This window comes from Callospermophilus lateralis, chromosome 15 (genome assembly GCF_048772815.1).
Source record: "Callospermophilus lateralis isolate mCalLat2 chromosome 15, mCalLat2.hap1, whole genome shotgun sequence".
Taxonomy (NCBI): domain Eukaryota; kingdom Metazoa; phylum Chordata; class Mammalia; order Rodentia; family Sciuridae; genus Callospermophilus; species Callospermophilus lateralis.
In genome coordinates, this window is record NC_135319.1 from 55688606 (window position 1) to 55716527 (window position 27922).

Genomic DNA, 27922 nt, shown 5'->3' on the forward strand with positions numbered 1-27922 from the left:
GCATTGTCTCACACATGAGCTTTTGGGGGATACCTCACATCCAAACCATAAGATTCTGCCCATGGCTCCCAAAAACTTATGACCATCTCAAAATGGACAAAGTTCATTTTGTCCATTTCCAAGAGTCCTCATAGTCTTCACCATTCCAAGATTGCCTAAAAGTTCAAGTCCAAAGTCTTCTTTGAGACTCAAGGCAATCTTGCATTGTGAACCCCTGTAAAAATCAAAAGCAATTTACAAGTATCCAATACATAAAGGTACAGAGTAGATATCTGTATTCAGGAAAATAGGGGTGTAGAAAGAAGGGATGGTACCAAAGCAAGACTAAAATCCAGCTGGGCATGCTAAAGTTCTGTGTCCAGTATCTGGAGCACATGGCATCCAGATCCCTTCTCCAAAGGGCTTATGTAGATCCAACCCTGTAGCCTGGTTGGTTGCAGCCCAAATGGCCTTTCTGTTGGCTTCTCTCTGCTCAATTATCAAAGTTTTCCTAGGACCATATCCCATTTATTGGCATTTCTTAATCTCAGGGATCTCCCTGTAGCTTTGGCTTCCTTCTCACATCTCCACACTTTGCCCTCTCGGGCTGCCTGCAGGGATCTATGACACTGCTTCACTTTTCCTGGCCTCCCAGGCCTTCCTTTGAAATCCTGGTATAGAAGCCTCCATCACCTCCTAACTGTAGCATCCTGCATTCCTGCAGAACCAGCACCACCATGATTCACGCCAAGGTCTGCCGCCATCTTGAGCAGTAGTAAAGCCTCCAGGGACCACAGCTGCAGCAGCCTCTGAGTGGGTTGGGTGGCTGAGCACATTGAAAAAGCTCCCTAGGCCCTAAGAAGGATGTACCACTGGTCTCTTCTCAAGAGAATTTTTACTTTTACTCTCTTGAGCCTGAGATGGTGGGGTCTTACCAGCTCCTGATATGCCCTGGAGCCATCTTTCTTGTCTCTAAGCAAAGTCTACCATTTCTTTAGTGGCAGTAGTGTCTTTAACAACTGCAACTTTCTTTGCCCCACGTTTACTCACATCTTTCAAGTCCAAGTTTTTCAAATCTTTCTGCTCTCTTTTTTGTTCCTGATTATCACAAAAAAAAAAAAAAAAAAAACTTGGCTAAAAGCCATCAGCAATATCCATGGCCCTGTCTGAATGCTATGCTGTCTAGAAATTTCTTCTGCCAGATGAAAAAAACAGCCACACAGAAAGTCTTAGAACACAGGCAAAATGCAGACCACTTATCAGCCAATATACAACACAAATGGCCTCTATTCCAATTATCAATAGTGTCCTCCTTTTCCTCTAAAACCTCACAAGCCCTGTCTTTACTGTGCACAGTCCTGTTGGCATTCTAGTATTCTGAGCTGTCACCAGAATTGCCCATTAAGCTCCACTTACAACAATCTAAAGCATTTCCAGCTTACACTGCTAAATACCTCAAAATCCCTCCCACCAGTTTCAAGAAGCTCCAAAAACTTATGAATCATATGGTCAGGTTAATCACAGCAATGACCCCACTCCTGGTACAGGTACCAATTTCTGTTTTAGTCAACTTTTTCACTGCTGTGACTAAAAGACATGAAAAGAACAATTCTAGGGGAGAAAAAGTTTAGGGGCTCTTGGTTTCAAAGGTCTCAGTACCTAAAAGGCCACCTCCATTTCTTGGGGCTTGAGATGAAGCAGAATACCCTGTGGAAGAATATGGCAGAGGGAAGTGGCTTACATGATGACCAGAAAGGAGAGGGAGAGGGAGAGGGAGAGGGAGAGGGAGAGGGAGAGGGAGAGGGAGAGAGAGAGAGAGAGAGAGAGAGAGAGAGAGAGAGAGAGTGTGAGTCAGAGTCCACTCACTCACCAGATACAAAATATGAATCCCAAAGGTATGCCCCCAATGACCCACCACCTCCAACCTTCAGTTACCACTCAGTTATACCTATTATAGGATTAATTCCCTGACTGGATTAAGGCTCTCCTAACCCAATAATTTCTCCTCTAAACCTTCTTGCATTGTCTCACACATGAGTTTTTGAGGGACACCTCACATCCAAACCATAATGCCAGCAAACGATAAGAACCAAAACTAGTTTTTATTGACTCAAATCCCATGCTCTATTCCCTACACTCTGTTTTCCAAAATGAGCATTTGACTTTGTTGAGATAAAGTTCAAGCGAGACCCATGAAATTACACCCTGAGGCCAGGGTGGTTTTGCCATCTGAATCAACCTCCACTTAATGTCTCTCTAGTCATAAAGGGTTGTTGGGAATTAAAAACTCCGACATCCTGAAAGGAGAGAGAAGCAGCAAAATTGCACGAGCTCACGATTGATATTAAAGAATATCCCTTAATGGGCTGGGAGGCCACCTCCAGGGGTTTATGTTGAAGAGCATCCTTCCTAACTCCACTGGTGGCTAAGTATTCTTTTATGGCCTTTGCTAAAATGTCAGCCTTGACTGAGCTTACTCTACAGACTTACAGCACACTGAAAAGCTACAAACAAGTCACACTCTGACCAAAAAAGATCCAAAGGGACTGCCATCCTACACAGCTAAATAAGCTCTGGGATCTACCTGTTAGGACTTACAGCTGTCAAGTGGGGGAATCATAAAGTTCACCACTAGAAAGGCCTGGAAGGGGCACTAGATCAAACCCTGCCCTGATGGAGGCCTCACCGCACAGCCCAGGGACACTGAAGTCTCTGCAGTTTCTTGAAAGTTGTCTTCATCTCATTCCCCACTAACTAGTGGAGGTATGGAACCTGGGCCATTAGGGTAATTCCAAGTCTTCTTCCATGTGAAGACTCTTCACATGTTAGAAATACCAAATGCCAAGGATTTTCATTAACAGGTCAACCATTATTATCATGACAAACATAAGAATAGGAGCAATAAAAACAAAACAGAAGGATCTTAGAAAGAGTTGGATAATCTGGGGTCAAATGGGTTAACTCTTTGGAGTTTGGCGACCCTTATCTGCAAAATGGAAATATCATAAAATGCCCTCTATGTGGAGAGTGAGTGCGTAAACACAATGCCACACACATGCCCATTTCTTTATAGATGTCATGGTCAGGCCACTCCTTCTCTCTTTTGTTTCCCGGACAAACAACATTATGCCAACAAAATGGAAATTAAAAAAATAATAATAATCGAAGCAAAAATGGTCAATAAGCTGACTGACGCAATAAATCAAAATTGTTTTCATCAGCAATCGCTTCTTGGTTTTAATGTAATCAAATAACAAAACAATTCCCCTCAAAATGTAAAAACTTCAGTTGTAAAATTCAAAGCAATAATATTCAGTGGAACAAATAGATTGGAATCAGCCCACATTTATAGCCAGAGCTAAGGTGAAGCATATCAGACCTGGGTACAAAGCAAATTACAGGGCAGAGGAAATCTGACAAAATAAAATCAGAGTTAGGGGGAGTCAACATCCTCCCACTCTCTCTAATGAGGAGCTTGAAAATAATGAAAGTTAGCACGATGGCACGGATATTGGTTTGAGTCCAGAGCTTACCCTACCAAATTATGAAAATCGCAGAAGAAAGTAATTGAAGAATTCATAACGAGATTTGCTTGGCAATACTCAAAACCCAAAGAGAAGTAATTTAATAAGGGAGGCTCAGAGGGGGCTTTCCTTGATCTTTGGACTGTATTATCCCAAACCAATCACCATCAAACAGAATTAAGCAGTAAGGGGTTATTCATGGGCCAACTTAGTCAATTGTATGGTAAGCTCCAGAGAGATGGACAAAGTCCCCCAGGGCCCAGGACAGAGTTCTCCTGTCCTCTCCACCCTTTCTCACCCCTCTTGCTGTCCTTGCAAATGGACCCCAGCAATCCTGCTCATTTACTTTTAGATAGAGGCTCATGGATCATATCCCACTCACTTTCATTCCTTATTTGTTAAACATTTATTTTGTTTGACTTCTGTTAAAGGATAAGAGGTTTTGATTGCCCATGTACTCTATCCCCATGCCATCCCCTGCCCAAGGTCATGCCTGGGGACAGACAAATAAATAAAAGGCAGCTTCCACCCCATAGAAGCTCTGAGTCTAACCGGACTGTGACAGACAGAGCAGGGCACTGAGATGACATCTAGTGATACTGTGCTCTGGGATGAACAGCAGGGAAGTCCAGGAAGACTCAGGGGAAGTGAGTATTTCCTACAAGGCTTTGGAATTGCCAGCAACCAGCTTGACAGACCAAATAAGGTGATGCTACAAACTGTGAGCACAAAGGTAAGGAGATACCTCTCAGGGTCCTGCAACTAGAGTATGTGTGAGTGGCTGTCAGGCACAGCTTAGGCTGCACTCTGACCACACCACTTCTTCATTTCTATAGATTCAAAGGATAAGGATAAGGGTGCTGGTATAGGAAACGTCCCAAGTTCAAATCTCGGGTCTGGTACTGACTCGGGCTCAATTGCTAGCAAGTCCTTGCCCTCTTGGGACCTCAGTTTCCTCATCAATGAGCAATTGCAGTTGACCTAATGAGTGGGAGAAACTTAACCCACATCTGATCCATCCCTGGCCTCTCTAAAGTAGCCCGTTACAATTAAATTAAACTCCCCGGTTGTCCAGACATGGACACAAGTCCCCAGAGGAGGAAAAGAAAACCCTTGGTAAAGCAAGTAAAGAAAGGATAATACCCAGCCCCTAATCAGCCTTCATCTTCTCCTTGACCTGACATCAATTCTAACTCAATTTTAGACTGAGTCAAGTCCACTTTTATGTATTAGCTGAGCTCAGAACTAGTAAATGAGTTGACAAATAAATGAATGATAAGTGGTCAAAGACCTGATATTTCAAATAGCGAATCACTGCAGAAATATGTCACTCAAAGTTTTGTGTGCATCACTCCACATTGAAGAGTGGTAGACTTGGAACCACAATCTTACTCAATTTCCTCAAACTTATCCCAATTTATATTTCACAATTTCTGAAGGCAATGCCTAATGTGGGCCAACAGAAAAAAGTTGGAAAAGAAAATTATTTTTAGCTCCACTCAAGTTCTAAGAATAGTAAAGTAAATTGAGGCAAAAATACAGACACACACAAATACATATGTATATATGTGAAGAGAAAGAAAGAAACACAATGAAGGACATGAGAAGAGAAGAAGACAATACCAATTGGTACAAAAGTTTCTCCTAAATGTGAATTACAAGGATTTGATGGGAGGATAAAAAACAAAACACTGAAATCTGAAATTTTTTTTTAATTTCAAACACAAGAATGTAACTCATTCAAAGCCCTGCTTTTGACAATACTCAGTAATGTTTTGTCAAGAATTATAAACATTTATATCCTTTTTGTCTCAAATTTCCAGTTTTAGGAATTAGACCTAAACAAATATAAGTAGTACTTGAATTCCTTACACTGTTATTTATATTTTTGGAAATGACCCAATGACAATCAAAAAAAGGAATGCTTAGGTAAATTAGTTTACATTTACTTGATATATTAGTTAGCCCCTAAATGATTTTTTTAAGTCTTAACAACAGTGTCAGAAAAATGAAGTATAAAATATATTTTCTATGACATCATAATTATAGAAAACTTTCATAGAAATTTAAAAAAAGACTAGACATAAATATGCAAAAGAATTCCCAGAATTGTATTTAGGTAGAGGGGGGAAAAAGATGTTAATTGGATTTCTTTTGATTATTTTAGTGTTTTTTACTTTCTGAAATATTTTAAGCTTTTCTTAATGGTTACATATTACATGTAAATTATAAACATATAGGCTAAAGACTTTTTTTCCCCTCAAACTGCTTTTCATTTTAAGAGTGCAAATGGATTGGCGGATATTTAAGTGCATTTGGAGTTGGGCTGGAGCACAGTTTAAGCATGTGAAGAGGGCTCCGCTACATTTACTTATCCACAGCATCTAGAACCTAGGAGACAATTGCAAAGCAGTGAAAACATTACTGTCCTCCTTCTCCTGCAAGCCAAACTATATATTTAGTGGAAACACACCTGGGTTTTGTCCAGGTGGAACTCAACTGTCTTTTCTACCCCTGCTATCTCCATTATCTTTTTGTATACTTCATTTCCAGCTTAGCACTTTCCTTTCATATGCTCATACCTTTATCTTCAAAACAGAAAGGACAAATAGGCATATGGATTATGTGTGTACATGGTGGAATCATCAAAGGACGCCTCCAATCTCATAAGGTGGATAATTTCCCGCTCTGTGCCCCTATGTGCTTTTTAAATTTTTTTTTAATTTTTAGTTTAAGTGGACACATACCTTTATTTTATTTATTTATTTTATGCAGTGCTTACGATTGAACCCAGTATCTCACATGTGCTAAGCAAACATTCTACCACTGAGCCACAACCCCAGCCACTCCATGTGCTTTGCCACATTCAACCGTAGCCATTTGTCATCCTCCAGAACTCAATAGGGATACCGTGAAGAAAAATTGTCTGAGATTTCATTTTTTAAAAAACTGTTTAATATTTCTGTTTTGTTTTTAATTTATTTTAACCGATACATAAAAATCTAAAAATTATACAAATTAATGGGTGTCCCATGTAATGTTGGATACATGTATACACTGTGTAATTTTTAAATCAGGTTAAACATACTTATGTCCTCAAACATCATTTCTTTATGGTGAAAACTTAGAAAATCCTTGCTTCTGGCTTTTTTGAAATGTGCAATATATTATCGTTATTTTTAGAGACTTCACATTTTGCGCTGAGAATGAAAACACATCATACAAAATTCAAAGAATGGAGCTAAAATGGTGCTTAGAGGTAAATGTATAGCTCTGATTTCTATATGAGGGACGAAAACAAGTATAAAAAGGAATTGTCTAAGCACTAACATTAAAATGTTATAGGTAAGAGCAAATTGTAACCAAAGTAAATAGAGGGAAATATTTTTGACATAAAACTGAGATCAATAAAATATAAAAATAACAGCAAAAATTAATGAAGTCAATTAAGTTTCATTGGATATAAAAACTGTGTTCTTGGATCAGAAGATTCAGTATTATAAAAATATTAATTTTCCCTCTAATTATCTGCATGTTAAATGTAATAACTATCAAAATGCAATAGTTTGTTTTCTAAAGCAAGTGGCAAGGCAATTCTAAAATTTAAATGGAAATGCAAAGGATCTCTAATTGCCCAAACAATCTTGAAAAAGAAGAACACAGTTGGAAGACTGATACTACCTAACTTAAGAAATTATTATAAAACTACTATGATCTGCATTGTATTGTCATAACAAGAGGCAGATTAATGAAGCAGTAGAGAATCCAGAAATAGACTAGTTCATATCTACCTTGATTTCCAATCAAGTTAACTCATCTATTTTTCAAGTAGCTACAGGAAATTTAAACAAATGATGGTAGCTCAATTGCACACGTGTATATAGAAATAAGTGAAACAGGATCAATTCTTCATTCCAGATGCAATATTAATTTCAGAACCACCATAAAAACTAAATGTAAGAACTTTTGGAAAAAAAACGTGAGAACTCAGATTAGGTAAAACTTTTAGGCAGGACACAAAAAGTATTCACCATAAAAGAAAAGAAAAATTGATATATAGTTTGTTATCAAAATTAAAAATTTCTACTTCTCAAAAGACACCATTAGGAAAACAAATGGTCAAATTACAGACTGAGAATTGTATTTGCAATACTTATATTTCATCAAGGACTTACATCCAGAATATATTAAAAACTCATATAAATCAGCAAAGAAAAAGATTTGGTGAATTTGTAAAATTAGACTGAAGCTTACATTCTGAAAGAAGATATATGAATGGTCAATAAGTACATGAAGTTCTCAATAACCCCAGTTACCAAATTAAAACAATGATGAGGTTATCTGTTCACACTCACTCAGCTGGCTATAATTTAGCCGAAAAGTTAAAATTGTCTACAATTAAGGCATTCCAAGACTGGCGATGACAATGTTGGTTGGGAAGCCCAGTAACTGGGACTTACAGTTCCATAAGCAGTGTATTACAAGCTGGAGGGTTAAATAGCATGACCACATGGGAGGTACTTTGACACCACATTTAAGGGCACTTTCACACCACATTGAAGACACATCTACCCTACCGCCATCCACCCTACTGCCCAGGAATTCCACCATTTTGTATTTAGCAAAGAAAAATGGAAACATATCTCTACACAGGACTTGTAGGAGAATATTCATACTGTCTTATTCATAATGAAAATATGCATCAATTGGAGAATAGATAAACAAATTAAGATTTTTCTTTTTAATATTTTCTTATTTTTATATTGGGGATTGAGCCCAGGAGTGCTTTACCACTAAATTATATTCCCAGTCCTTTGTATTTTGGGGTAGACTCTTTCTAGAGATTTATTCTTAAAATGGAATATTACTCAAGGAAAAAAGTAAAGGAAAAACATAGTATAATATTGATATCCACAACTTCATGGGTAAATGCCATAGACATTTTGTTGAGTGAAACAAACCAAACACAGACACATCTATTCTATATACTCCATTTATGTGAACAACAAGAATGGGTAAACTTAATCTGTGTGTCTGGACATCTGTGCTTGCCTCAGGGTTGGGTGTCTAGAAAGAGAGAAGGAAATTTCAAAAGTTCCATACCTTATTTTGGGAGTGATTATACAATTGTATGTAACTATCTAAACTCATGAGATGCAAACGTTAAATGTGTGCTTCTTACTGTATGTCAACAATATTGAATGAAAACACTAAATGCCATTTGTTTCCTTTAATCTTATTTTATGAACATATGGTAGATGCTAAGACAGTGTGCTGATATCTACTGAATGCATACCTTAGGCTGCAATCCACACTGGATGCTTTCGAATTATGCATTAGTAAACTCATATCTAAACTGGGCAGGCTTTTCTGAAGTCTCACAGATGGTTCAGAAAGGTGAATTTACTTGCTCAAAGCCATAGATCAAATCAGGTTGAATGTGAAATTTAAACTCACATTTCCTAACTTAGGCAAAAAACGACTGAAACTATATTTCTTGAATGGATGAATATGTGAATAAATAAATGAATCAATAAATAGAAGAGACCATCCAATCTGTAAAATGGAAACAGTGCTTTTAAGCAGGTACCAAAGGTATAGAAACAAAAGACCACTTGACATGAGTGGCTGGGAAGGAAAGAGGCTATGGAATCCCCAAACCACATTGATTTGGAAGCAGAGAAAGATCCAAACTTGGGTCTTGAGACACACTGCCACCGAGCACTGCTGTTGTCTCCACTGCAGAAAGCTGCTAAGGGGTCAGAATGTACCCTTCCCATTATCTGGGGCAAACCTTCCTGATCTTTGAATCAAGAACTCCCCCAAACACAAAGAAGTGCTCTCCCCTTCTCAGTAGGAACTCTCAAATGCCACTCCAGGTGCTGCCTAACACAAGGCCACCCTCCACGCACACTCCTTTCAAATGGGGGGTGCTATGGGGAACTGAAGTTCCTGATCTTTCCTTGGAAGGCTGCAGTCCTTCCAGGACCACTGTTCCTGCCACAAACACTGTCCCTGACACTCAGCAGCGAGTGTGGGCAATGGAAGCAGCCTTCCTCATGGAGCAGAAAGGAAGAGGTTGGGAACAAATGCTGGTGAGGAGAGGTGGTGCGAGGGCAAGCGTTAGATCGGTGGTGGAAATAAATAAGATTTGTGGGCCCGTTTTCTCTCTGCATTTGCATTCACACTTTATGACCTCAGCGATATTCACTGAGTGGAAAAAACCACCCTCTGTGAAGACTGCTGGCCTCAAAAGCTACTTCCTTCTGAAAAATACTATCTCTAGCCACAGGGTCTGAGACAAGCTACTCATCTATTTATTCAAAGAGCTCAATGAGCTGTAAAGATTGACATTTAAACTATTAACACTATATTCTAGTTGACAATGTTATTAAATATTAGGTCTGATTTATGGAAAGGCTTAATCAATTGGCAGTCCAGGTCGGCTTGGCACTGCACAGAAATTGGGTTATGCTGGGTTTTACTTGATAGAGTTGATCAAGCTACAGGAAAAAAAGAAAAAAGAAAAGAAACCCACCAGCAGAATTAAAGTCTGACTTCATGTGACACAGTTATTATCATACAAATTTGAACCACTTCCAGCTCAATTTGCATTTCATAGTTTCTCCCAATTGATAATTTTAATAATTTGGAAATCAAAAGATAAAATCACATACTTAAATTATCTTTGCTATGACACATGGAAGGAAGGAAAGGCTTTTAAAAATGAAAGCCAGGCACATATCTTGCTACTTTGGTGTGAAAGTGGAAGGAAAATAAAAGCACAAGTGCAGACTATGCAAAGAAGCAGAAACACACTGAGGGACAGAGTCACCAAAGAGCCATTGAAAATTAGAAGTGCGATTGTCCTTCTGTAGCTAAAGAATTTTCCAGAAGTTCCATGGTGGGTAGCTCTTCATCTTTGCCAGGATGCCTGCACTGCACAGAAGCAGGCTCTGAGATTTGGAGAGACTGCTTCTACCCGAAATATTAGGCTCAAGCCCATTTTCCCACTGGCTGGGTTTTTCTTTCTGGTTTCTGGATTTAAGTCATTGTCCTCACTTAGGGAATGACCATCTCCAGTCTGGTTTACTCAGGCCCAGGAACTTATAAGATGGCTGACTCTATTACCTGGGGATGTGGGGAGGGACAGCTCAATAGACAAAGGAAAGAGGAAGCATTTCAGTCCAGTAGCTCATGAGGAAGGAAGATTCTAGAATACATCCAAGATCTTTTTCCAATAAAAAAAAATGCAGTACACTTCATTTTCTGACAATACTATAAACTTGCTTTTATGACACCAGTTATAAAAACCTTAACATTTGTCTAGTGCTGGGAATCATGGTTTTCCTTGAAGATTCAAATGCAAGAGAAAGATCTGTGACCTCAAAGCCAGGTCAGGGTATATAAAATGATTATGTCGCAAAAGGAACACATCCTATGAACTGAAAGAGATCAGATGCTGCATCAGGAAGCTATAGGTATTGGTAAGGAGTCCTTTATTTGCATCCTTCATTATTTACTTTTATACTGACTTATTCAGTATAAAATATATCATTTTTTTAATTCAGTGAGATCCTAAATATCACCAGATGGTGGCAAATTTCTGATGTGACATCAAGAAACCAGGGGCGAGCAGGATGAGAAGGAGGCATTTTCCAGATGACCCAACTCCAGATTTATCAACCTCTAGGTGGGAGCTTAATGCTGTATGTTTACCTTTCTCAAATAACCAGGGCAGGCATGTAGATCTTGCAAAAGAGAAAAGGGATGGTGTGCACAGGAAGCCAAACTCCGCCTGACTTGGTCTAGGTTTATTTATTTGGTAAAGCAGGTAGATGCACAAAATGGTATTAATCACAACACTTGCTTTAAGGCATTTGTCCATTTGTGCAGGCATGTCCCTCTTGTATAAATAAATCATTTACTACTTATCATAATGAGAAATGAAAAATAAAAATAAAACCCCTGCTAGTCTAAACCTAACACTGACTCTGACTTACATCCAACAATATGTTTCTTTCCTTCCTGTTGCTCAGCATATCCCATCTGGAGCAACCACTATGGTGAATATTGTATTTTATCATTACTGTGGATGTGTATGTGAGGGTGTTTTATGCATTTTTAAAAGGGTGTGATAGTGTACGTTATTTTATATTAGTTGACCCATATGAAATTGCCTATCATGATTTTTTGCTCAATACTATTCTGCTAAGATTCGCCCATATTATTCAATGCAGCTGTAGTTCATTCATTTCATTGCATATAATATTTTTCACCCTGTTAATGGTTATTTGGATCGCCTCCAGGGTTTTGGCTCTATAAGCAATGCTACTTTTTTTTTTTTTTTTTGTCTCCAGGAGTGCATGTAGACATTTATTTTGGGTGAATACACAGGATTGGAATTGCTGGGCTGTAAGGTACACAATATTCTATTTTATAAGAGAATGACAAACTCTTTTCCAAAGTGGTTGTACTGAACACACTCCCACCAGCAATTAAGCACCTGTTACTCCACATCCTCTTCACCACCTCTCATTTTATGCCAGTCTAATTGGTGTAAAATGATATATCTTTATGGTCTTGATTTGCATTCGCAGATCACTAATGACTTGGAGCATCCCTTTCTATGATGAGCAGCCGTATGTATTGCCTTTTCTGTGAAAGGCCTATGCAAGTCTTTTGCCCATTTTTCTATTAAATTGTTTGAGTTTTTCTTACTGATTTATAAGTTCATGATATATTCTTGATATTAATTGAATATTGGTTATATGTGTTGTAAATTCCCCCTCTTTAAAGTGTCTTGTGATAAAGTATCTAACTTTCCGAAGAAGTGTTGTTGTTTTTTTCCTTGTAGCATGTTGCAATGAATCTTCATAAGATCCTCTGTGGATGGTGTATAGGCTTTCTATGAGATAAAGAAGGCTGGAAGAGGGAACTCAAAGCCCATTCGGCCTAGGCCTCATACTTGCAAAAGGCTCAAATCAACTTTGGGTTCACTGTCTCTAAATGAGGTCACCTACAACTACAAAGACTCAAGAAAGGAGAACCTGCAGCTCTAGACTAGAGAGCCATCTTTTGTGCTGCACTGAGGAATAAGAGGATCTAATAAATCTTGTGAGCATGAGAATATTACAGTACACTGAATTCTATTACTCTGGCTAAATGTAAACATTCAAAATCTATCATAACATTTTTATATATTTATATATAAATATATAAAATATATATTATATATATAAGTCTTTAAGGGGACCCCCCCAAAAGGAAGTTTCCCAGGCTTCTTTCAACTCTTAAGAAGCCCCCGACAGGGAGAAAAGCATGTTCCATTCACACTGTTGGTGAGTTATAGAATTGGGATTCACACTCAAATATGTCAGGCTCTAAAGCCTGGACACATTCTGTGTCACAGTTAAACAATAAGGAAAAGTCCCTCAAACAATGGCTATTTGAGAACATGTTCCCAGTCCCAGAACTCATAGAACTGAGGCCACACTCTACCCTGATACCCATGAGCTTCCCAGTCAGGCCTCAGGCCGCGTACCCTGGATGCCCTGAAGCTCTCTTGGGAAGGAGGGGCTAGCAGTTTGCCAGGACACTTTTCATCTTAAAGAGCAGGGCAGTAAGTCCTGGTGACCCACAAATTTTCCCCAAGCTGTTCTTAGAAGCAATAAGGTCAGATAGTCACATAGAGTGGAGGGAAGCATAAGAGAGAGAGAGAGAGAGAGAGAGAGAGACAGACAGACAGACAGACAAAACAAACACACACACACACACACACACACACACACACACACACAGATACAGACAGACAGTATATGAGAAAAGTTTCCTCAGAGGTTGGGAGAGCATAGCTTGGGGTAAGAACGAGAGGTGACACTGAGGCAGCTGAGTAGGGAGTAGCTACAGTGCTCGCCCCAAGGCTTCCTATCTTTTCTGTTCTCCTCATGAATGACTTCAGCCACCTCATGTTGGGAGTTCCACCAGCATCATCCTTATGACACTTGCCTTCATCCTACCTCCTTCTTCTTCAGTGACCTTCAAGGTCTACACAGGAGCACATGGCAGATGAGCGCCAAAACCTCAGCTTGGACCCCGAGGAGTCTAGGAGTCAGAGACTGACTAGAAGTCTGACTGTGTCTCTGATCCTCATTTGTATTATGGGATAATAATGTTCAATGCAGTTTGTTGTAAGAAATCAACTGAAATAAAGGAGCAGAGTGTACACACTGCTGAAGAGGGTGAGGACCTTTATCACCCTTCTTCTGTGTCTCTGCCTTCTTCCCACTTGTCCCCCAGAGGTTCTGCCCAGCGTATGCTCCATGTCGGGCTTGCTGTCCTTAATGCTACCTCCAAGCACACCTCTTCTTGACAGCACAACCGTCAAGACAAGCCCAGCCTACTCGGCTACCCTTCCCCTGTGTGTGTTCTTCACTATCCCAATACCCTGGCTGACCCACCGTGTACCCACCTCTCCTGCAGCTCCTCCCCTCACTCCCTCCACCTTTCACTCAATACTCTGCTTCTGCAAGCATGCCAAGTGCTCTCACCTGTGATAGGCAGGTACCTGTGTACTACCATCCCATAAGACCATGAGGAGAGAGGTCCAGGGCTGTGGGTAAAATGCCTACTCCCCTCTGACCAGCATCCCTTAGCAACTCAGAAGGTTCCTACTGAGCAGCCCCTCTGCTTCTACAGCCAAGAACAGACATCTACCTAGAGAATATGATGGTGGATTGACTTGTAGATAACAGTGCTATCCAAAGGCCTCTAGGAAGTTACGTCTGGCTTCAGAGATAGCCACACCATATCCCATCCCAGCACATATGCCCAGGCACCAACTCCTGCCTACCTTCCTGATGCCTTCTGAGGGATTGGACACACAGTTGTCAGCCCCTCCATTCTTGCTGATGGTCCTCCAGAGCTCAGCAAATGTGCTGTCCTGTTCCAGGGGGTTGGTGCCCTTGGCTCGGAAGTACTCATAGACAGCAGAATCCCGGACGGTGCCATATGACATCTCCACTTGTTTGGACAGGTCCTGGAATGTCCTGAAATGTAGAAAGGCAGCAAAGCATGGGTCCATGCTGCACACTGCACACCGCAGGGATATAAATGGGCTGTAAAGCCCTCTTGAACTCTAAGCCCCACCATGTCCCACAGTCCTCATTCCTCCACCCAACGTCCAACAGCACAAGTCCCTCAGCCTAGAGCAGGACTTGCCCGGCTTCCATCTATCATAGGTATGTTTCCTTTGTGCTGATTAACTCAGTAGTATCATATAAAGCCAGGTCCTGTGCTGAGCTTGAGTAATAAAATAGGTAGACATGATTCCTGCTCTCAAGAAGCTCAGAGTCCAACTATAGAAACAGGTGTCTAGACAAATCATCACAGCATAAGAGTCAGGGCAACACAAGACATTAATTACTGAAAGTCTCGAAATTGAGTGCCCACAGAGGCTGTGGCAGGAAAGAACCATGTCAGAAAGACATGATGATCATAACAATGACAATGACTAACGATGACTAGTCCTTGACACTTGGTGCTAGTGTGAGGCAGATACATACTATGAGGCTGGGTCAATTAAAAAGCATCCCTTCCAAAGCTTGCAGATGGGCTGGGGTTCCAGCCAGTTATTGACTTTGATCACCAACCTCCACCAATATGTTTTTCCAAAATATAAAGAAAACTGGATTTTTACATGACATCTTATGATTTTCAAATGTCGGCATTATTGAAAAGATGGTGAAGATTAAACAAAGCACTTCTGAGGGCCTGTGGTAGGTGGAAGAGAGGTGGTCCTTGTGTTAGGTGCAGACTGGAGGAGCACAGAGTATCAGGAAGACCCCCCACCTGAGAACAGACATCTGAGCTGGGGATGGAAGAGGAGACTTCTTGCTGGAAGTAGAAATGTAGATTCACCTCAAGTTAAGATGGGGGTCCTGTCCCAATAAACCCATCTTAATTTGAATATGTCATTAAATTTAAAATGTGTTTAATACCTACCCTCCCGGCTTAGCTTAGCCTACTTAAACACCCTCAGAAGACTTACATTAGCCTGTAGTTGAGCAAAATTGTCTAACACAAAGCTTATTTTAGAATAAAGCATTGAACATCTCATGCAATTTATTGAATATCTGTAACCAAAAAAAAAAAAAAAATCCCTGGCAAGAGAGCCCTGATTCCCCTCATGATCACATGGCTGAATGGGAGCTGCAGTGCCTGCTGCTGCCCATCATCCCAAGAGAGGATCATACCATGTACCGCTAGCCCAGGAAAAGGTCCAAATTCACAATTCAAAGTGCAATTTATACCAAATACTTATCACTTTCACACCATCATAAAGTTATAAACCCCTAAGTTGAAACATTGTTAAGTCGAGAATGTCTGTAGTCAGAGCAGGAAGAACCAATTTGTACAAAGTACATACTTACCCCTGGAAGAGCAGTACCCAGCACAGTGTGCTAAAGATGTCACATGCAAGACAGATTTGCAAAAGTCAGAAATCCCCATGGGGATCCAGGTTCTCTCCAAGCTCCAATCTGATCACTCCTTATTTGTTTCTCTTCTAGAAGTCTCAGTCTCTCTTCCTCCCTCTCATCATTGCCCCTACATCTCAGTGAGTCACCATTCCCAAGAGAAGAACCCATCTTCCCAGCCTGACCTACACAACCCTCCATCTTCCAGTCTCATCTCTGGAAATTGTTTCGCCCTCACACAGTACCAGAGCCCATCTTAAAATGAGAAATGCCACCCACTCCCCCTCTATGTCACCAGGCCATCCAACTCCCTTTGCCTGAAATCCCTTTATCTCAATCATACACCTATCCTCTTCTATAATCCCCTTGAAGATATACCTGCTGCCTTTCCCTGTGGGAAGCCATCCCCATCCCTAACCTCCCTGTGCTTTCTCCACACCTTGGAGCCTTCTCAGGTAGCATGAGATCACTGGGATTTCAGAGGAGAGCATTCCAGAAAGAGGACAAGCAGGGGCTCTGGAATCCAACTACCTGCCTTGCCTCCTAGCCCTACCATTACAAATACTGCAGCCGCCCTGTGCCTCATTTTTCTAAATATTAAAATTAGGAACAGAAGCAGACCCTAAATAACAGAGGGTTACACCAAGGAAGATGAAATGGGGTGTGTCTTCAGCTCTCAGAACAGTGCCTGATTCAGTCAGTGCTTGGAAACCAGAAGCAATAATTCCCAGGTAGTACCATATATCTGAGTACCCAGTGGATTGTAAGAATTAAGAAGACTAGAGCTGAAGCAACCCATCTTTGCATCTGTGGTCTGGATGCAGCTCTGATGGCTGCCTTCCTGGCTGGCACAGAGAAGGGCCAGCGGTGAGTGGAATGCTTCCTCCTGTTTTGGAGGCACATCCCATAGCATTCCTTCAGTTCCTGCTACATGACCCAAAAACAGAGCTCAGAATTCATTTCAATACATTGCGGATGAAAGGAAACATAACAAATTCGATGAAGGAATCTTTCTAATTATTGTTCATTATTTATATCTAATTGAAGCAAGATGTTCCTTTGCTTGAAGGGCCCCAAGGGTTGTAACTCTGTCGTAATTTGCCTGTAATGAAAGGAGGGGAAATTTTTTTTTTTACCACATTTTAAAAATTTTTTCTCAAGGTAATACAAACAAACACAAGGCTTTGATGAATGGGAAACATCAGGATGAATTACACAGTTGAGTCTAAATACTGAACTACTCTAAATTACTGCAGTTTCCCTGAGTATGGAATGAATGCGTAAGTGCCAGGGAGCTCTGCACTCCTGTTTCATCCATGCATTTGAAATGGAGATTTCCTCTCTAGTCTTGGTATTTATTCACAACAGCACCCATGGCCAGAGGCTTGGGGAGCATCTCTGGATGACAAGCAGGCAACCCGAATGTTTATGGTGCTGTTTCCCTTTCCATTCCAGTACAGCTCATTGTTCCCATCTCAGAAAATCACCTTGATCTTCCTCATCCCAGTCTCACCACCAAGACCCCATGGCCTGATCTATCACCTCTCATAGACACAAACTGTGCAGAGACATCTCTATCACAGATGCACACTCCCTCTTTAAAAAAGGGTTTCCAGGCTCACTAGCACAAGTCACACACAGTAGGTGCTACCATAATATTTTAGGGTGAATAAACCCATGCAAGATTATCTGGGAGGTTGGAAAAGAGGATCCAACTAATCATACACCAAAGCCATCCTCTCCCTGGGCAGTCTTCCTCTTGTCAGAGTACATGGTTTTGGAAGGAAACCATGCTTCAGGGGAGAATAAAGGAGAGCAAGGACAGCCAGCCATCCAGGTTGCCAAGCCAATGCTGGCAGTCAGCAGAAGACAGATGTTGAAGCCAGATAGGATGCCCATCCGAAAAAGTGAAAAAAGCTTGGCCAGGAGGAGGTGGTGATGACAGCACACTAAATTCAGCACTTCTCTGAAGCCTGTCTCTTAGCTACAACTGCTAACAAGTATCCAGGCACTCGCACCTCAGGGAGATGAACTTGTCCATCACAAGTGGGGTTTCTGTAAACGTAGGGCACACCTTGCAACACAATAAAGTCATTCCATCAGTTATTTTCCCAATAATTCCTGAGTATCTACTAGATAAGGTACAGTGGCACCTAGAGCGTGGATAAAAGGTGAGCATCCTACAGAATTTGTAGCAGGAGATGGGTTAATGATAGAGAAGTCAACCAAAATTATTAAACAATACAAGTGGGATGGAAATACAGGTTCATATGGGGCTCCCAGAGACACAGGAGGAGCTGCTAATCCTTGGCCAGAGTTAGGGGAAGCCTTCTTAAAGAGGAGGCATTAAGCTGAGCCAGAAGGATGGGTGGAGCATCCAGGTAGAGAACCAAGGTGTAGGGCATTCCAGGAAGAGAAGAGATTACCAGAGAAGGCCTGGTGTGCAGAGAAAATACGGATCATGTGGGACACACATCATGGGGCAATTTTTACCAATTAAAAAGACTGGCAATTTTACCAGTTAAATAGGTCTAGGAAACTGGCAGACCTGGATGAGGGTCCTGACTCTGAAAACCTTATCTGTTTGACATATTTCAGTGGTTCTCCAAGTGGTTCTCAGATCTGTAGTCTCACTAACACCTGGGTCCTTTCGAGACATGCAAATTCTTGACTCCTAACCCAAACCTATGCAATTGGAAACTCTGAGGCTGGCACTCATCAGTCTGTGATTCTAATGGATCCAGACCCACTAACTGAGGCAAGTTATCTATGACTGAGGTATTGGTGTTCATAATTCATACCTATCTCACAGGGTTGGCAAACACTAATGATCACAGGCATGTACCCAGCACATAGTCAATGTTCAATAAATGCCTGCTCCTCTGTTAGACTACCAATAAGTAGCCCAAATGGAATCATCAGGGCCATGTGATAGAGTTATGGATACTGGCTGGGGTGGTTGCACCTAGATGGAAGAAGGTGTGGGCAGGCAGCGTGTCTCACTTTCTAGGATCAGATGTCCCCATTGAGCCACCTGTCTCTTCAGTAAGAAAGCTGAGGCCCATCCATCTTTTTCTATCTCACTCTCAAGATACATACAAATGCTTCTTATTGGCATTTAATAGTGTGTGGCCTTATTAACAGCACACACTTTAGGTGCCTAGGATAAGTAACATGATGACCTTGGGAAGTCTAAAACTAGGCTGAGCATGGAGACATCCAAACTCCACTGGCAGGCAGGACCTTTGCTTCTTGGGAAATGATGGGACTGCTTCAGAGTCCTCCTTAGTAAAGTAATGAACATCCGGAAAAGAAACTGCTCAGGAGAAATGGCTTCAAAAGTATTGCCCCCGGGAGCCCAGCTGGGTCTGGATTGGCATGTGAGGCTTACCCCATCACTGTTTGCTATGCCTCTCACTTTGAATAACATTTGATGTTGGAACCCTCCCATGGCAAAACCTACCCTCTCCTGCAAATTTATCTTTGGACCAATATTCATTCAACTATGCTCTACTGAAACTGGGTTTGGGACCAATAGAGGCTGCTTCTATCTCTGGATTGCTGATTTTGGGGTCACCTCTAGCTGAAAGCATAGCTGATACCTATGAGCACATCAGACTATCTTGGCAGAAGGGCTCTGCAAGCATTCCTTGACTCTGATGCAGTTTCCCCCCATTGTACATGCATCTCCCAGAAGTCCCACAAGGTCTCCTTCAGCTGTAGCCAAGGACGATCCCCCCAGCTCAGCCCCATCTCCCTCCCTTCCCACACCTTTCCCCATAAATCAATCTTACTATTTCCTAGATACATTTTCATTAACAAAGAGATAAATGTGTTTGCAGCATGAGAAAAATCAATAATACAGAATTTATAAACACATCTTTGCATGTTAACAGAAATATTTACATTGGCAATGGAGATAAATACACTTGCAACAAGAGCAGAATCAATATACAGTATATGTAATACAGATTTCAACAACTATGGGGATACCCTATCATGAGCCTGACAAATCTAAATCCTGAAGCCCTATTATTCTTTCTGAAGGAGAAAAGAAAACAGTGGAGTGGCTCAAAAGTCACAGAAGGGTGGGGAAGTTCATCCCTATAATTTGAAGCTGTCTTAACTACAGTGAGCAGATGGGTTTACTATCATTCCAGGCGTCTTTCCTTTCTGTCTCATGTTGGATTCTACAAGAGATGATGTTGCACAAAGCAATTGAGCCTGACTGGCTGGGCTTCCACAATCTGCTCATGGATTTTCCAGCACCATGAAGCATCCGCTGCCCACTGTTTCACTCCTCCTGGGTTTCTCCCCCAGGGTTCCTCCCCCATGTTCTCCCATGTCTCCCTCGTCTACAAGCCTTCATCCATGCAGTGCAAGGCTTTCCACGTGCCTTCCTTCTTTCATCATTCTATTTGCTGAGCACCTGTTTATCTGAGGGCCAACCCTGGAGCTAGGAATAGGGCAACACACACTTTCCACCCTCGTAGAGCTCAGATTATGGAGGTAGAGAGAGACTAGCACCATCAACCAAGCAACATAATAATGCTTCCCACCAAGTTTCCAAGTGAGTAAACTTCTTGGAAAGGGACATAGGTGGGCTCTGTTAGCCATATACATGCACTCTGTCACATGCCCCCCCCCCTTTTAACTTTAAAATGTTTTAGAGAAGAAAAGCAATTTTCAGGCAATGGGAAAACAGTCTGCAGGTCTGAAGTGGCCTGTGGAAGCAGAGTCAGGCAACCTCTGATGTTATGTATCAAGGGAGGAAAAGTAGCAGGAAGATGAACAGAGCAGAGCAAGGGTTACAGAAAAAAAAAAATGGAGTGAGTGACAGGGCAGAGAAGCCAGGACATGTATTCTAGCTATAGGAGTTGACTCCTAGGGTGTGTGTTTTCTTGCACCAGTCAGAGAGGAGCCAAGAAGAGCCAACCCACAGAGAGCCCTGCAGAAGTCATCCTGCCTAGGAACAGAGGAAGTGAAGCTCACAAATCAGTTTCTCCTACTCTGCAACCTTCCTCTTCGCGTTCTGGAAAGCCCTGAGTAAGCCTGTGGTGGGGTACACACAGGCTCCCTGTATCCAAAGCCTAGTCAGGGTGCGATTCTGAGGAGCCAGCGAGTAACTGCAGATCCAAATCCCAATTGGGAAAAACTGACTCAGTAACCCTGCATGAGGACACTTACTGACCCACCAGGATGAAAGCCAAGTGGCCCATGACAGGAAAACACATGCTTTCCTAGACCACAAAGCCCTTCTTCAAACCTGAGTGCGAATGCCGCCTCAGAGGCCCAGCTACTGGGTACTTCCTCCCTCTTCCAACTTCCCACCACAGTTTTCCTTCCAAGTATATTTCCTTTAGACTTAATAATAGTAATAGCTATTTAATTTGCAATTACTATTTAATAATTGTAATAACTTCTTACTATTATTATAATTATGCTCTCATTAGTTATTCTTTTTAATATTTTATTGTGCCTAATTTATAAACTAAACTTTATTGTAGGTGTGCATGTATAGGAAAAGCAGCATATAGAATTTGGGGTCCTATCCTTGGTTGCTGGCCTTCACCAGAAGTTTTGGTCTGTATGTTTCTCAAGTAATGGAAGACTATTGTACCACTAGAATTAAAACATGCTCTAAATAAATCACTAAGATAAAATAAAAACACCTCTAGACATTTATACATAGTATCCATTTTCATTCTGATAAAATACAACCATTAATAGATGTAGATAAATATTAAAAAAAAACAGGAGGAATAAAGCAGAGGACAGTTGACTGTCACTTCTTATAAATGTATTTCTGTAAAATTACCATTTTTATCATGCTATAAATAAAAATGTGATCCGAATAATTTTTTTATTTTAAATTGTTTATTATGTTTTTAAATTTAAAAAATTGTATATGGGGCTGGGGTTGTAGCTCAGTGGTAGCGCTCTTGCCTACCACGTGAGAGGCAACAGGTTCGCTCTCAGCATCACATAAAAAAATAAATAAAAGTATTTCATCCATCTACAACCAAAAAAAAAAAATTAAAGAAATTATATATGTTTATGGTACATAAAATTGGTTCTTTTCAGTTATACATGATAGTAGAATTCATTCTGATATAATTATACAAGCATGGAATATATTGTATTCTAATTAGGACCCCATTCTTATGGAAGTTCATGATAGCAGGATTCACTGTAGTGTATTCATATATGTATATTGGAAATTTATGTCAGATTCATTCTATTGTGTTTCTTGAATAATTTTTAAAATCCCTCTGATGCCCAACCATCAGTTCGGGCCTTGGAACATAATTCTGTGCTCTCCTGTCCTTTGTGGCCGCCGGCTTTTCTGATGGCTAGAGAGTTGCTCCTGATGCATCTGGAGGAAGGAAGCCTCTGCTCTTCCCAGCCCATCAAATGTCATCCAGCCATAAAATAAACTCTACTAGGACTGGAGAGTTCCATTTTCAATCCCTAGAGCCAGACAAAAGGACCAAGGGGGACCCAGAGAGACAGGGCTGAGAGTCCCAGGCCAGGCTCCTGGACTTTACCTCACTTCTGCTTCTTCTGCCTGGATTCAGTCCTGACCCCAAAGCAAACAAGAGTGGCCCTGTGTGAGTCCCAGAAAGGTGGGCACATGCATCACATGTTTCTTATTTGCCAAACTTGTCCCAGACATGGAAGTGACCAGGGCTCAGTAATGAACACCTTGGTGAGGTCAGGTAACTGAGTCAGGTCCTCACACATGGTCCATATTCGACAGTAAGTTGAATCTGGGGGTCTCTAATGTCCTTGGCAATGACAGACTCTGTCTGGAAGCCTTCTGCACCTCAGCTTCTGCCTCCTCAGCCTCTTCACAGCTACCCTGCTCATGGGGTGTCCTCCCAGAGGATCTCCTGCTCTCTCAAGCCTGAGTCTTCTTTCAGGAACAATGTATGAGAGGAATCGGCTCAGTTGTCATGTCCTCTCAAAAGAGTGAGTCCACACCTACTGGGTCTATAGTCCTCAGTGCTTTCTGGGCTGAGCCCCATGTTGATGTTTACCCTCTTATATCCCACGTTACCTCCCTGACTCAACTGTGAGCTGCCTTGGGCCATGGACTGTGTTCATCTCTGGATCCCCTCACCCTACATGTGGGCTGATAGATAGCAGTGCTGAGTTCATGTTTTCTAGAATAATCAAATCTAATTTAAACTAACTCTGTGTTTATAGCTAAAAGGCTGAATATGGTGAAGGTGAATCCAGGCTGGAGACCAGCATGATGATTGGTCTAACCTTAGAATCACTAACTCCTAACATCCAGTAGACCCTTGATATTGCCTGGCAATCTTGTAAATTTCCCTGTGCAATTCATTCTCCCACTCTCCTGGATGACGCTTAGAAAATGACTCTGCTTATTATTTCCTAAGAAGGTAGAAGCCATCAGTAAAGAACTTTGCTTTCCTAAATAACTCTCTTTTCTAAAACCACCAAATACAAGCCTGACCTCCTTTTAAACTGGTGGCTCTGCCCTTGCTCCTATTTATCTCTGCTTCTGTTCTCTCCTAGATCCCAGACTTTCCTGCCTTCTCAAAGTACATTGCTCTTGCCGTTGTCACCTCTATCTCCTCCATCATAAAACTGCTTCTCTTTACGGATCATTTCCATCAGCTTGAAAACACATACATCTTCTACCTTAAAAAAAAAAAATCCTTCTTTGATATTGCATCCTCCTCCAGCCACCCCTCCTGCTCTCTGGAGAGTTTTCTACAATTACCATCTCCATTACCCTCTTCTCATTTCTCACCATCCTGTCTTACTCAAGTTTTCATCCCACCACTGAATGGAAGCTGCTTTTGTGAAGGTCATTAATGGTCTCCCAAATTCTGCAGCCAGTTCCCAGTCCTCACTCTAACTCCCACCTGCAGCATTTGGTGGAAACATCACTCTGTCCCTCCTGAAACCCTCTTTCCTTTGGTTTCTAAGCTGTCATTCTAGTATCTCTTCTCCCATCTTGCAGTCACCTCCATATCCATCTTCTTCCCTAGTTCTCCCTTTTCATAGACTCTGGATCTTGGAGGGTTCCAGAGCTCAGGAGTCAGGTTCTTTTTCTTCTCTGGGGACAGTGCTTTTGCCATGGTCTCATCAAATCTATTGGCTGGAGATATAGCTCTACATTAGTGATTCCAAATGTACCCCTCCAGCCCTGACCCACCCCACTAACTCCAGGCAACTGCCCCTGACAACTTTATTTGGATGGTCCTGTACTTAACTCAAGTACTTAAATTGCAAACGCCCAAACCCAGCAACAAACCCCCTCTTCCTCTAGTTCTCTCAAAGTAGCTCTATTTGAAATGCTGAGGCCAAACGTCTTAGAATAACTACCAACTTCTCTCTTTATTACATATCTCTTGTACAGTTTCAGCATATCCAGTCTCTTCTACTGTCAAGAGAAATTCAGAATCTAATCTCTTTTCATCTCCTTCACCATGAGCCATTCTGCATCACACCAGGATATTAAGGTCATCTCTTGAATAGTCTGCTTCCACCTTTAACTCCTATAGTCTCTTCTCTGGAAGAAAGGAAAGCTTTCTTTTAAAAATACATACCAGATCATATCACCACATTGTTCAAAACCCTCCAGATAAACATACATTTTTTTTTTATCTCTCAGATAAACATACAAAATCCTCTTGTGGCCTGGAATTTCCACATGATCAGGACTCAATACCTCTGATCTTACCACATCTGCCTGCTTGTCCTCCTACCTTGGGGTTTCTGTCATTGTATTTTATCCTCAGTCTAGTATACTCTTCCCTCACATCTCTAATTGGCCCACTTTCTCTGTGTCTTGAGTCTCTGATCAAATGTCACCTTCTCCAGGAGCCCTTGGCTGACAACCCTACATAAAACACACTCTCCTTAAACCACATGATAAAAAAAAATAAAGAAACATATCAAAGCCTGACATGGATGGCTGCTTAAAGTCAATGTTCCCCCTTAGAACGTGACTCGTCTACTTTATTGCTGTGTCACCAGCACTTATACCTTGGGTGGTCAACTATCCAAGTTTATTTAGGACTGAGGAATTTCCTGAGGTGGAGGAATTTTAGTACCAAAACCAACAAAATACCAGCCAAATTGGGATAATTTGCCTCCTACCCACAACAGGGTCTGGCACATGGTAGACTCTGCAACGAACATGGGTTATATATAAGAATCATATTGAATATATGAATTAGGCTAAAAGTTGCCTTCAAAACATCTAAGCTGGAAGTTCTGTTGGAAAAGTCTTCATCTTGAGTCAACCAGTCTCATTTCAGGATCATAGTTTGATAGGTCATCTGCAGAGAAGCAGGAATAGCAATGACTTGAAATGCTTGAATTGAAGAGCTTTGGCCCTGGACCAGGAGGCCAGCACAGACTCTGCAGGTCACAGCCACCCCTGGAACAGATCACTAAGGAGCCTGGGAGTCAGGCCTGCAAGGTTCATCCTCAGGGTGTTGGTACTTCAAGATCTAGCTTCTTCATATATCTAATGGAAATCCACGTACACTGGCTGAGAGAATTCCCCTGGGGACACAGCTGCTCCCCTGGGAACTGGGTCCCTAACACTCTGTGGAAACCCTGCAGAAGCAGCCCTGCCATCAGGCAGCATCTCCATTCCAAGAGTATGGCTGGCTCCCAGGTCTCAACATCCGCAAATATTTGCTGCCACAAATCAATACAAAAGCAGGATGCACCATTAACCTTTAATATATCAGTGCTGGGGCTCTTAATCCATTATGAGACTGTCATAAATGTGACTGAAATGCAAATCAGAATAGCAACCTTCTGGGAGGTTGTGAAGGTGCCTGCCCTCGCTCCTGGCAGCCTGACTCCCCCTCCACTCCAGAGCAACAACCCAACTCTCTTGTCTCCTTGCCTAGTTGTTTTTTTTTTTTTTTAACCAGTCTTTCTTCCCTCTTCTTCTTTGGAGATGTCTGAGTCCCTCTACTATGTCTGCTTCCCCAGCAGTCACTTGATAAGCATATTGAGCTAGAAGAAAGACACAATAATAGTAACTCCCACACTCTGCTAATGCTTCATTTGTGTTACCTTATTTAACCTAGCAATAATCCTCTTGTAAAGTTATTATCCCCCACCCCTCCTTTTATGGATGAAGAAACAAAGGTTCGGGGATCAAGGAATTGATAGGAGGTTACAGAAGGAACGAGCCAAGGAACTGTCTTCACTATCAGGGCTGCTCAATACAAAAACCAATACACTTCAGCATCACCCAATGGAGATGGTAAGTAACCCACTGCCAGGTGGGGAGGATTAACAAGCACACCAATGATTAATAGTCTCATGCAAAATGCACCGATAGAATTAACCACAGAAACATGGCAACAGGATCTGGAGCCTATCCCAGCTTGATGCGTGAAGCAATGGAGGGTGGGGCAAAGAGGAGGTTAGTGGGAAAGGTGAGGCCAAGGAGGGAGCAGGAAAAGTGAAGCCAAGACTTAAAGAGAAAATTGACACATAGAGGAGAGGATTGAAGAGGTTCTGGGCAAAGGTAGCAATATTTTCTTCTGATCATGGATGTGTGTAAGAGAGTGAAACATATTGGGAACTACTTATATTTTACTAGGAGGAGCAAAAACGGTAAATAACTAAGAAGCATTAAGGACAGGATAGAGAGACAACAATTACCCATAAAATACTTAGCAGATAGTTATAATGGAACTGCAGAGGTGCACAGATAATGGAAAAATGATGAACTATCAATGCTTCCCAGACAAACATAGGGTCAGAGAATGAATGAGATGAGCAGGTGGCTTGTCCTGTACACTGTACAACAGGGAAGCTTTACTCTGGAAAGCATGATTTTTAGAAAGAGCTTGGGGAATAGCAATAGGTTCAAGTGCACATGTGCAGTCTGGGTGTGTGTGTGTGTGGGGGGGGTGAGTGTGCACTGCAGGGCCCCGGGTCAGGAATAGGAGAGGAATGGCAGAGGAGGGTTTAGCTAGAAGACCCATACTCTCAGACTAAGAAAAACCACTCACTAGGTCAAACTTTAAAACAAAGGAGTAGTGTTGGTGGAGGCAAAGCATCCTCAGTAGTGGGATGGACACCCCATAGGAAGCAGATTCGTGTGACAGAAAAAAACAACAGCAGCAGCTGGTGCAGAGGTTGCAGCACAAGAGACACCTGCACACCTGAGCTTGTTTATAGATCTGGCAATCAGTACTCACCATGCAAGAAAACAGACTCGGGCCCTTCCCTCGTGGGAAAGCTGGAGAGAAAATACTAGCGCACACAAGCCTATTATTGAACAATGCAAAACCAGCTGTAATTAAATGTGAAGCTATACGATGCCACCCGTTCTGAGTCAGCTTGCAAAAAAATCGCATTAACAAGGATACAGACTCTGGGGGAAAGTTTAGGAGAGAGAGTTTGGAGGATAAAAGTGTGTTTGGTATTGATGAGTCTTGTTTGGGGTCACAGGATAAAAGGAGTCCTACTTTGTGCCAAGTGCTATTACAGGGATTGGTTTGTTTTATTCTTTAGAGCCACATTTTGTGATAAGTTACTCTTCCCACCTTACAGATCAACTATGAGGTTTTTGGAGCTGATGCATGCTAGGGCCAGGTTGTACTTGCCGGTCGGTCAATCTAATGCCAAGAATTCTCAGGCCTGCATCTCAAAGATGCTTAAGAGATCATCCCAAACCAGTTTCAATTAGAGATGATGTTCATGTCATGGACCATTCAGTTACAGCTGATTTTTTTTTTTGGACAAAAGATTTCAGTGGCATAATTATCTATGCCAGGTGCCAGCCTCACCACCCCAGGAGCCCCACAAGTCAAACGACCTCAGCCTGGCAGTCTCTCTGGCCAGGCCGGCATCATCACAGGCATCATTGGGAATCTGCCATCAGATCAACACTGTTTGCAGCTGCAATACCAGGATGTTGGCAGGATG

The 27922-nt window shown here is 41.7% G+C and overlaps 1 protein-coding gene across 1 annotated transcript in view; it reads right to left on the minus strand.

The window, feature by feature from the left end:
* Grid1 (glutamate ionotropic receptor delta type subunit 1) overlaps positions 1-27922 on the minus strand; it is a 695729-nt gene that overhangs the window by 29757 nt on the left and 638050 nt on the right. The window contains exon 13 of the mRNA XM_076834762.1: positions 14356-14551. Within this exon, the coding sequence (XP_076690877.1) occupies positions 14356-14551 (196 nt within the window). The remainder of the gene's footprint in view (positions 1-14355; positions 14552-27922) is intronic.